General features: G+C 34.1%; 1 protein-coding gene across 1 annotated transcript; it reads right to left on the bottom strand.

Moving 5' to 3' along the window:
* Window positions 1–10,407: 10,407 nt before the first annotated feature.
* On the bottom strand, window positions 10,408–11,742 carry LOC117623007 (vegetative cell wall protein gp1-like). Its single transcript, XM_034353843.1, has 2 exons — window positions 11,503–11,742; window positions 10,408–11,052 (listed from the first exon to the last, which is right to left on the bottom strand). The coding sequence occupies exons 1-2, from the start codon at window positions 11,573–11,575 to the stop codon at window positions 10,568–10,570; spliced, it is 558 nt and encodes a 185-aa protein (XP_034209734.1). The 5' UTR covers window positions 11,576–11,742; the 3' UTR covers window positions 10,408–10,567.
* Between the last annotated feature and the right edge of the window lie 505 nt (window positions 11,743–12,247).

Here is a 12,247-nt window from a genome sequence, read left to right as displayed (position 1 = left end):
AGAATTTCGTCGCGCAAAATACATTGTAGTCGCACAAATTTTAACGCGACAAAAACTTCGTTGCGCAGAATCTGTCCCGCAAAGATCGTGAAGAAAGACTTTGCGCGACAAAGTTTTTTCATTGGTCTCGCAAAGTCACTTTGCGCGACGAAAAAATATTGGTCGCGCAAAATTACTTTGAGCGACGAAAAATATTCGTCGCGCAAAGTTTTACGTGACGAAAAACATTGGTCGCGCAAAGGTTTGCGCGACGAAAAATATCCGTTGCACAAAGTTTTGCGCGACGAGACATTGGTCGCGCAAAGTTTTGCGCGACAAAAAACATTGGTCGCGCAAAGTCTCAAAAAAATTTATAAAAAATAAAAAATTCCCGCGTCCCATTTTTTGTACCCGCCCACATTTTTAGAGTTTTGCGCGACGAATACTAACGTTCGGGCAAATATTTGAGCGACGGAATATTTTTTGTGTTTTAAATTTTTGTAATAAAATAAACTAATTTAATAGTTTGCGCTACAAAATATTTTGTCGCGCAAGGTTGTTGACTTTTTGTTTTATTATTTCTTTAATATTAATTAATTAATATTAATTTATTCAAATTTTTACTTTTTAAATGTAATTTAATTGTATGATCTTTTTTAAATCACTTTATATTAATTTAATTATATTAATTTTTTTGAATTTTTACTTTTTAAATTTAATTTAATTGTAAGATTTTTCTTAATTACTTTAATTTAAATTGACATATTCAAAATAAAATTACATATGAAAAATAGTGATCAAATTATCCAATAAATATATATATATATATATTCAAAATGTACACATAAATTAACAAAGTACAATAATAAAATCCTAATACAAGCATATTGTGGTGGTAGTGGCGGATGATATGTTTTGATAGCTTCCTAATCCTCAACTTTAGCCATCAAAGTCTCAATGATTACCTACAAAAAAACAAATATGGTCAAATAACAACAAAAAAAAAAAAAAAAGAATGCATAATCTCCCCTAAAATTGTTATACCACAAATCCAACCCAAACTCCAATCTCTCCCCTTTACTCAACCCCAAACCCCACACAAACTCAAAACTAACTCCAAAAACACATATTAATGAAAACAATTTAAAATTTGGAGAGAATATTCCTTTTGGCAAGATTGAGAGTGAGTGAGAATGAGAGGGAGAAGTGAGTGTGAGAGAATTAGATAAGATAGTGATAAAGAGATGAGAGAGTGAGAGATAGTGAAAAGATAGATGAGAGAGTGAGTGAGAGATAGTGAAGAGAGAGATGAGAGATTAAGTGAGAGGAGTGAGTGTGAGAGAAAGGGTGGGATTTGGGGAGAGGAAAAGAGAGAGGAGAGGTAAGAGTAGAGAAAGAAATTGAGAAAATGGTGGAGGAGTTATTTCGGTTTTTAAAATCGTATCACTTTGCGCGACGAAAATACTGTTGGTCGCGCAAAGTTTTGCGCGACGAAACATATTGGTCTCGCAAAGTTTTGCGCGACGAATATAGGAATATTGGTCGCGCAAAGTCTAAAAAAATTATTTTTTGAAAAAAAAATTTCCCGCATCCCATTTTTGGTACCCGCCAAAATTTTTAAATTTTTGTGCGACGAAAAATACATATTGGTCGCGCAAAGTCTAAAACAATTATATAAAAAAAATTCCCGCGTCCCATTTTTGGTACCCGCCCAAATTTTTGCGCGACGAAAAATATATATTGGTCGCGCAAAGTTTTGCGCGACGAAACATATTGGTCTCGCAAAGTTTTGCGCGACGAATATAGGAATATTGGTCGCGCAAAGTCTAAAAAAATTATTTTTAAAAAAAAAAAATTCCCGCATCCCATTTTTGGTACCCGCCAAAATCTTTAAATTTTTGCCCGAGGAAAAATACATATTGGTAGCGCAAAGTCTAAAACAATTATATAAAAAAATTCCCGTGTCCCATTTTTGGTACCCGCCCAAATTTTTGCGCGACAAAAAATATTGGTCGCGCAAAGTCTAAAATTTTTTTTTTTTTAATTTTAAAAACCCGCGTCCCATTTTTGGTACTCGCCCAAATTTTTTGAGTTTTGCACGACGAACTGTTGGTCGCGCAAACTTTTGAGAGACGAAAAATTGGTTCGTAGCACAATATTTATAAAAATAATTGTTATGAATAATAAAAAAATAAAAATATTTTATTTTATGATTTAAAATATAATTAAGGTGAAAGCTACTTAATAAATGTATATACTATTCAATTTCTTAAGTGTTATATGTACAAAATAAATAAATTTAAAGCTACTTAATAAATATATATATACACACACACACACACACTATTCAACTATCCAACCATAAGACTTGTTTGTATATACTTCAAGATCGTATACCCCAAAAATCACAAAAAACAAACATTCAGAGATCTAGTAACGGGACAAAACTTTTCGATAGTTATAAATGAAAAATCACAATTTAACGGTTATTTTAACTCCGATTTTGATGATTTTTTTACAGCTACACTCCTTGACCCTATATGAATATAATGACTGAATTTGATCTTCAATTTAAAACATTTGCACTAGTGGATACCACAAAATCTTATGTTATATTTAACAAAAGTATAAATAAACTCTTAATTGTTAGTGAATATATTGTTTTGATGGCATATGCATTCTACGAAACTAGTTTCAATGATCCAACCGTCAAACTTGTTTTTTTATACTTCGAGATCATATACGCCAAAAATCGAAAAAAATAAACATTCATAGATCAAGTAACGGGACAAAACTTTTCGACGGTTATAAATGAAAAATCATGATTTAACGGTTATTTTAACTCCGATTTTGATGATTTTTTACAGCTACACTCCTTGACCCTATATGAATACAATGACTGAATTTGATCTTCAATTTAAAATATTTACACTAGTGGATACCACAAAATCTTATGTTATATTTAACGAAAATATAAATAAACTCTTAATTGTTAGTGAATATATTGTTTTGATGGCATACACATTCTATGAAACTAGTTTCAACGATCCAACCGTCAAACTTGTTTGTTTATACTTCGAGATCATATACGCCAAAAATCGGAAAAAATAAACATTCATTGATCAAGTAACGGGACAAAACTTTTCGATGGTTGTAAATGAAAAATCATGATTTAATGGTTATTTTAACTCCGATTTTGATGATTTTTTACAGCTACACTCCTTGACCCTATATGAATACAATGACTGAATTTCATCTTCAATTTAAAATATTTACACTAGTGGATACCACAAAATCTTATGTTATATTTAACGAAAGTATAAATAAACTCTTAATTGTTAGTGAATATATTGTTTTGATGGCATATGTATTCAAAAAAACTAGTTTCAACGATCAAACCGTTAAACTTGTTTGTTTATACTTTGAGATCATATACGCCAAAAATCGAAAAAAATAAACATTCAGAGATCAAGTAAGGGGACAAAACTTTTCGACGGTTATAATGAAAAATCAAGATTTAACGGTTATTTTAACTCCGATTTTGATGATTTTTTTACTGCTACACTCCTTGACCCGATATGAATACAATGAAATAATTCGATCGTCAATTTAAAATATATATTTTCTAACAAAAACCCAATCCAAACAACAAGAATATATTTTTCTAATAAAAATCCGATCCGATCTAAAATAATAAATTTAAAGTTACTTAATAAATATATATACCGTTTAATTTCTTAAGTGTTATGCATACAAAATAAAAAAAAAAAATAAATTGGTTTAGGTGACAAAATGTTTGGATTACGTCATGCAAAGATTTTAAAAAATAATTTTTTTATTTTATTTATTTTTATAAGGACTTTGCGTGACGAAGTTTACTTTTCGTCGCGCAAAGTCACTTTGAGCGACGAATTATTTTTCGTCGCGCAAAATTGGTCGCGCAAGACTTTGAGCGACGATACATTGTCGTCGCGCAAAAGTTTGTCGCACGAAGTGACTTTGAGCGACAAATTATTTTTCGTCGCGCAAAATTTGGTCGCGCAAGACTTTGAGCGACGAAGTTTCAAGTTTCGTCGCGCAAAGTGACTTTGAGCGACGAATAATTTTTCGTCGCGCAAAATTTGGTCGCGCAAGGTGTTTTTTTTACTAGTGTGAAAATGTAGTCCATCCTATAATGTTTACCCCATTTTCAAGAATCAAAGTTCCAGAAACCCAACGATAAGTGGAACCTGTAGTGACAGTTGTAACCCATGGAATCCCATTATGCATTGTTGCTAAGAGTGGACCTTGATTCCCAGCTGAATGTGCAACAAATATGCCTTTTTGTATAGCAGAAAATGAAGCTATTGCTATAGCATTTTCAAATAGTGGTAATCCATAATCATGGAGAGAGAGATATTGATCGCATCAATGCCATCAGCAACAACTTCGTCTATAGCAGTAATAATATCAGAGAAGTAGCTATTTCCATAATCCCAAACAACTTTGTACATTGCTAGCATGGCTCTTGGCACAACGCCACTAGCTGTTCCATGACCATAACCCAAAAAAGACACTTTATTTACATAATTCCCCGCAATGATTGTGGAAACATAAGTCCCATGTCCTGTACTGTCCCTAGCAGAATTCATACTTATTTTCAAGGTTTTATTTGAATTTAATAGACCTTTGTTAAAGTACTTTGCTCCAACAAGCTTGAAGTTACAAAGGGAGAAATTGAACTCTTGCTCCTTTTCACAAGATCCTTTCCATTTAGTGCTCATACCATGGTCTTGAAAGCTAGGGTGCTCTAGCCAAATACCAGAGTCAATGATGCCGATGATAACATCCTCACCATATTTTGAGGTGGGCCATAAACCATGGGATTGGACAAGGGATAGATGTTTAGGAGTACAAGTAGTCGCAAATGTAGTAATTCTCTCATGAATAGCATAGATGAATCCTCTGTGCTTCTTCAATGCTTGTAGTTAATATGACGACAAAACTGCAATGAATCCTTGAAGAGCATTCCTGTAAGTGTATAAAATGGACAGTGGTGGTTGATCGTGTTATGTTTCCTAGTTAGATCGGTGTACTAGATACTAAGTTATATCAGGTTTTGATAAGAGTTTAAATTATGTTATACCTTGAGGTCCAAAACCTTGTGGAATAAGGAAAGGTTTTGAAGCCTATTATGGGGTCCTATTTATTTCCTTTTGCATGAATTGTTTCTGATGGGCTTGAAAGATTAGTTAAGTCAACCCTCAATGATGAGCAGAGACGACTTGACCTAGCCCTATATAAGCTTAAGGCCCTACTCTCATCAGACACGTTCTCTAACCCTAATCTCATCAGACACGTTCTCTAACCCTAATCTCATCATAAAGAGAGTGCTGAAACATATTATGAGAGAGAGAGAGAGAGAGAGAGAGAGAGAGAGAGCAGAAGTCTCGAGCCGTTCCTGGTCTTTCTGGGATGCTGATGCGGTTGAATGAGTTTAGAGGTCGTGTACTCAAGAAAGATGGCACCATGTATGTCTTTATGTATTTCAAATTGTGTGAAAGATCATGAACATGCATATTAAAGAAAACTAACAGTTGGTATTAGAGAACATGGTTATTCGCACACAATGAAATCGTTTTTCAAGCATGCCTATTACGATTTCTAGGCCATGATGATTTTTTGGTTATGTTTAAAATTTGAAGATGGATTAAAGATGTTTTTTTTCTTCAAAATATCAAGAATATTAAAGAATCTGGAAAAAGTATGTTTTAATTTGATTTTTCATATCTTCAAAACTTTAAACACATTTTTGACCTGCCATAAGACCTCAAAACCCTAAAAATTCCTATATATCACAGAGAATCTGTGAGTTGTGTAGGTCATTCCCTATTCAAAAAGGTATTTTACGTCAAAAAGGGACACAAAAAACCCCTAAAACACTGTTCATGGCAGAAGTTACTATTCACTGCAATTTAGGGTTCTCTCTTGAACTGTGTTTTGTTTGGTTATTTTATGAGCTAAATAGGTGTTTGTCTTTATTCTGAGAATGAATAAATTTTTCATAACAAAACCAACCCTAAATACTCAAACCTTGAAGAAATAATCAAAAATTGCATCATAAAGGAGTCATCTTATTTGGGAAAGGCATTTGAATAAAGGAGTTTATGCGAAGTCCTCTCAATTTATATGCTCAGGCTATTGCAGCCTGAATATCACAATGCATAGACATAAACGAAGGTGGTCTCTTCCATAAACGGATATCTAACACGATGTTCTCATAATGCATAGACACTTCAAAGTTGGACTCTTCAAATAAGGGATATAGGCCAAGAAGTTTTTAAGTTACTTGGCCTCAAATTCATCCTGCATGTCTGTTTGAAATATTTTCTACAACATTGTATAAAATAATTAGTAGATTTCATCTCAATATAATTAGAGATCTCATATGCATTGGTATACATTAAAATATAATGGAAATCCATTATATATCAAATCTTGTGATCAAGAGAACCTCTCAATTCTTTAGTACTCAGATATACTGATGGTCCATAAAACTTTGAGTGCACCCGCTGAACTTCTCCAATATTTTGGTACTCAAATATGAGTTTGCAACGGACTATAAAGGTTGAGTGCATCTGCTGAAGCTATGAACAACAGAATAGAACTTAATTCATTAAATAAATACTAAAGTATTTCACAATACTCTTATTCCCTTTTTATGCACTCTAAATTAGGGGTGGGCACGGTACGGTATGGTACTTTATTGAGCCTGTACCGCTATCGATACTGGAAATTTAAATCGGTATGGTACGGTATGAGATTATGGTTTGCCAAAATTGGTACCATACCGTACCGTACCGTGCAAATCGGTATCGGTACCATTTCGGTACCAAAATGACAACTAAAAAATGAACCAATTCAATATTCAACATTCACCAAAAAAAGTGATGCCTAAGTTACAAATTTAAAGATATTTTAGCTACTGATATTTTAGGCAGGGCTCAGCCTAGGGTCATTCCTTGTTAGTTTAGTTTGTTGTCGGCTTAGGCCTGCCATTTAACGAAAAGGAAAAAGGCCTCCATCTTAATCAAGATTCGAAGTGACTTTTCTACAAACAAAAAGTAAAAAGTCCAATGATAATCCTAAAATCAAACGGTGATAGGCACTAATTTTATTAAGAGATAAAAGTACATACTGTTTCTTTCTTTTCTTTCACTCAAAGGGTCTTGGTTGAATATTTTACAACTATTTTATTTATTATATTCTCATCATGAAAACCTTTTCACCTATAAATCAAAAATTACTAATTGAGTTGCTTGAAGAAAGATGACTTTTGCCAAATAAATCAAAGAAAAAGCTTTTAATTATCAAATGAATCAAAGAAAAAGGCTCTATAAACATATACACAAAGGCGATCAAAATTATATTTAAGTACTATTCGGTACGGTACGGTATTGACCGGTGCCAAAATCGTGATACCGCTACCATACCATACTCTATTGGTACGGTACGCTACGGTATCGAATATCTCATCATATCAAATGAAACGGTATAAAATGGGTATTGTACGGTTTCGGTATTTCTATTTAAGATGCCCACCCCTACTCTAAATGGTTGAAATCATGATCGCATATCCAAGTTGTCGTTGTATCTTCTCGAGCTTGAATCAAGTTTGAACTTGAGTAGTATTATTCAAGACGCAAATTAAAAGCATCATTCAAAATCAATGAGCAACGATTTAGAATCCTAAACCCCTATATTGCTTTATATATTACTATGCAAACTTTAATCTCCTGATGGGCAATTCTATATAATTTAAATAAAAAAAAACATTTAGTTTCTAATTATCATGTGTTATAATTAATAGATCAGCTTCTTTTTTTAATTTTATTTTTATGAACAAAAGTTTAGAGGGAGGAGAGGCTACCCCATCTCAAGATCAGAGCATACCAAGGCCTGTTTGCGGATTTACAGATGGGGGTCTTAGCTCCTTTTTTCATTTTTATAGATTACCCATCAAGAGAGATTGTCAAGAGTTGGACTCGAACCTAAGTCTTGATAGCAAAGAGAACGATCTTTACCGACTCATTTTTTGAGAGTTGAATGGAGTGAATCTTAATGTAAATCCATCAATTATCAATGCATATAATCGTGTTGAAGCAGGAAGCAAATGTATTTCTAAAGTTCTTCTCAAGTACAATTAGTAAAACTATTACCCACACAGCGTTTACTAATTCATAAGAACATACATTTGGACCGTCAGATCCAGAGACCAAATAAGGTAGCTGTCTACTAAAACCTTATTTGGACTGTCTATGACATTTATATACTACATATATATATATATATCAATTTGGTGCTTTTTCTTTAGTAAAAGGTAGCTATCGGTAGGGCTCGTCAATGGGCTGGGCTGGGCTAACCCAGCCTAAATTTAATGGGCTTGGGCTAGGCCGGGCCGGGCTGGATTTTTTTAGAAAATTCAAAGCCCAATGTAGATAGTTCAACTCTAATGTTTTGATATTCCTGTTCACATTGTAAGAATACTATCTATAAGTTTTCAAGCATAAAAATCTTAATCAAAATTAAGCCATTTGTCTACTTTCAATGATCTAAAGAATTTCAGTAGTTCCGAAAGGATAGCTGCCAGTCATGGAACATCATTTTTAATCATGAATGGTGATTCAAATTAAAGAAGTTCTAAGCTCATCTAATTGGTAAAAGTGAAGGTTGATCAGTTGAACTTGCGTTCTTCATGAGATAATCAACAAGTGTTGTGGCATCAAATTTTCACTTTGTATTCTCTCTCTATTAAAATGATAAAGTTCTTAATGACAAAAAAAAACAGTAATAGTCAAAATTTTCAGATATGAGCAATTAAAATCCCTAAATCAAACCCTCAAAAGAGATGGAGGTCTTTTCTGGTTTCATGAAAGAGAGGAAGGGAGGAGACTCTTGTTGTAGATAAAGAGAGAAAAAGAGACCGATATTTTTTATGGTCTCATGAAAGAGAGTGAGAGAGATGAGTGCGAGAAAGAAGAGAGATTACCAAGAAAAAGGGAGAAGAGAGAAAATCGTTTCTTTTATTTTTATGGTGAGAGAGAAAATAAAATTAATGATTGTCTAATTAAGAAATTAAAATTATTTCCCATGTCAAGTTAATCTCAACCACTGGAAGTAGAGTAATCTAATGGCCCAAGAATTGTGTCAAAACTTGTGTCAAAAACAGTGTCATGGATCCGCCCCCATATATATATATATATATATATAAAATTGTTGAATTAATAATTGACACAAATTAATGTGCTAATCATCTAATTATACACTAGGAATGAGTAAAGAAAAGTAAATGAAATGAAACAAATTATATATGTGATTTAAGTGATATAATCCTAAACCTAAACTCTTATTTATACATAATTATATATGTATGCGGACTTAACGGGCCGGGTTTTTGTGGGCAGGCAGGGCCGGGCTTGCTTTCTTGGGCTTAATCGGGCCGAGCCGCGCTTCAGACACCCAAGCCCAAGCCTAGCTCGGGCCAAGCCTAGTCCGGCCCAAGGCCAGCCGGGCCATCTCAAAACCCATAACAGACCAGACCGGATTTTTTTTCGATAGACCAGGCGGGCCCCCATCAACTCATGAGCCCGCGGGCCAAATAATGAGGCCCAGCCATCGGACCCCAAAGCTTCCACTTTTGTTTCTTGTATAAATAGTAATAAGGCATAAGTTGTACACTTTTGACTCCTCGTGGTCCTTACGCGCAGAACTATCTGAAGACAAAGACTCGGTTCCAATCTACAGTCATGGTTCTACTTTTTATTTTCATTTTTAATCAACTTGTTTTGGGTTAACCTTGGCATCCTCGTTGCATGTTGACTTTTGAATTCAGTGGGCATTATGAGGAAACTAGCTTCCTAGTAGTTTTCTCTTTTTTCATTTTATATGTTCTTGACTTTTCTGAGACTATAGCTTACTAGTTAGGTAAGTAGGAGGGGGATAATTTTCTCAATTGATCCATGTGAGAAAGGTTGTTCTCGAGTGCAAGATTTAGAATCCTAGATCCTATATTGCTTTATACAAACTTTTTTTATAGGACATTTCCTTTTGAGAATGGCGATAAAATATTAAACTCAAACATACTACACGGATATTAGAACACAAATACAAAACCTTGTCTGGAAGAATAATTATTTCAAACCACTATCCTAGTGAGTTTTTTCTGCTTTATACAAACTTTAAATCTCCACGATGGGTAGGATAAAAAAAAATACATTTAGTTTATTATAATTATCATGTGTGATATAATTAACATATCAGCTTTTCTGCGTATTGATTGGAGTGAGTCATATAATATAAATCCATCAATTACCAATGCATAGTCGTGAAGCACGAAAACAAATGTATTTGCAGCACGAAAGCTACTCTTCTCAACCCAAGTACAACTAGTAAAACTATTAACCACACAACGTTTATTTATTCATAAGGAAAAACATTTGGACCCTCAGATCCAGAGACCAGATAAGGTAGCTGCCTCCTAAAACCTTATTTTAACTCCTAAAGGTAATTACTTATGAGATACTAGCTAGTTGTACTTGTAACACACTAATCATTTTTCTTGGACGATGGAGGGTAATTTGATCCATCCATAATCAGTTGCTATGGATATGATTCTATTCCATGGAGAAGTACTTCCTAGCTGTCCATGTGACGGCGCTGCTTTTGGCGGCGGGGGCGGGGATCGAGTGTTTCCATAATCAGTTCCTATCAATAATTTCAGTGACGGCGGAGGTGACCTTGGCTTCCTTACACAATGCTCAGTTACCGTAGATATGATTCTATTGCAAGGAGAAGTACTACTTCCTAGCTGTTCACGTGGCGGTGCTGGCTTCGGCGAAGGCGGGGGGGATCGAGTTCTTTCGTAGCTTGTTTCTTGACCTACTGGTTTTGTACGTGGTGGAGCTGGTGGTGGAGAAACTGTGGCACCAATTGTAGATTGATGGGTTGGAGGAGAAGATGATGGGGATGGTGGTGGGCTCGGAGGTTTCCTTCCATAAATGGTTATAATAAAGGCCAACTTGCCTCCTGCACTCTCTGTGGAACAAGAAAATGCATGGATCAGCTAATATACGTACTAGTTGGGAGATACACAAATAATGTAAAATAAGAAAATAATAAACCAAACGAATCATGCATATTATCAACTTTGCAAATAACCAAAAGAAAATTGCTCACAGTAACAAAATTTTGGTAAAGTTGCTAAAAAATAAAACAAAAAATAATCATGCACGATAATTGGAAGAAGTTCAAAGAGAAGCATGAATAAAATAGAAATATTTCCTTGAAAGACAAGAATTAATAAAACAAAATAATCATCCGACGTTGGTTAGGGCAGTTAGTCAGGACTGTGAGGCCGTCCTTGTACTCAAATTCAAAACTCCTCCCCGTAAATTAGATTAATGTAGAGCAACTGGTATAAAAAAATTAAAAAAAATAGAAAAATGCAATCAATGAAGATGTACTGGCTGTAAAGAAATTCATTACCTGATAAGATTCTGGCATGAGCAGGAACAACAATAACTGGGAGAAATGCAAAGAGAAGCACGAGAACATTCATGATTGTATCTAGCTAGATTCAAGTGGCTGATGATAAGAATGTATGACATAAAATGGTATATTTATAGGCAATATATGATCAAATCATAGTATCGAAGTGCTTTGATTGTCATCACTGTTGAGTCAAAGCTTCTGCTTTTGTTTTTAGAAAATAAATAAGGCATGCAATTATTCTCTTCCGATATCCTTAGTGTGCTGTCCTAGTCTGAACAGAATCTAAGAGAACCACCTGGTTATTCTATCCAATCAGGTTTTTTTTTTTTTTTCAATGACTTATTTTGGGTCACTGTTTATCGCGCGACGTGCATATGGACCATACCAATCAATAATGCGGTGGAATTTGTATTCAAAAGCTAAAGTAGTAAAGTAAGTGGCAGTCATTTTCTGAATTTACCCATGTGGAAAATATCATCCATGCATACAAATTTCAATCCATCAGATTGAAGGGTCGGTTCTTGATTAGCTGTTGTTTAATTAGTGAGGGTTTATTTGGTATCCTACTTGAATTCAATTTTATAAACTCAAAAACAAATTTTCAAAGTTTAAAAAACCTGTTTAGTAGGCGCCTTTTAAAAACTCAAAAACACCCCATTATTTTAAAAAAAAAGTGATTTCAGAAATTTTTTTTTCTCTCTCTCTCTCTCTCTCTCTCTCTCTCTCTCTCTCTCTCCTG

The sequence above is a fragment of the Prunus dulcis genome, chromosome 3, assembly GCF_902201215.1.
Source record: "Prunus dulcis chromosome 3, ALMONDv2, whole genome shotgun sequence".
NCBI classification, from domain to species: domain Eukaryota; kingdom Viridiplantae; phylum Streptophyta; class Magnoliopsida; order Rosales; family Rosaceae; genus Prunus; species Prunus dulcis.
The sequence above is the reverse complement of the archived record's forward strand: the minus strand, read 5'-3'. Positions and strand labels throughout refer to the sequence as shown.

Bases quoted from the DNA above. Each gene is read 5' to 3' on its own strand.
- LOC117623007 (XM_034353843.1), bottom strand. From the start codon at position 11,575: ATGAATGTTCTCGTGCTTCTCTTTGCATTTCTCCCAGTTATTGTTGTT. The intron at 11,053-11,502 runs GTAATGAATTTC...CTTGTTCCACAG, and splicing joins TCATGCCAGAATCTTATCAG to AGAGTGCAGGAGGCAAGTTG.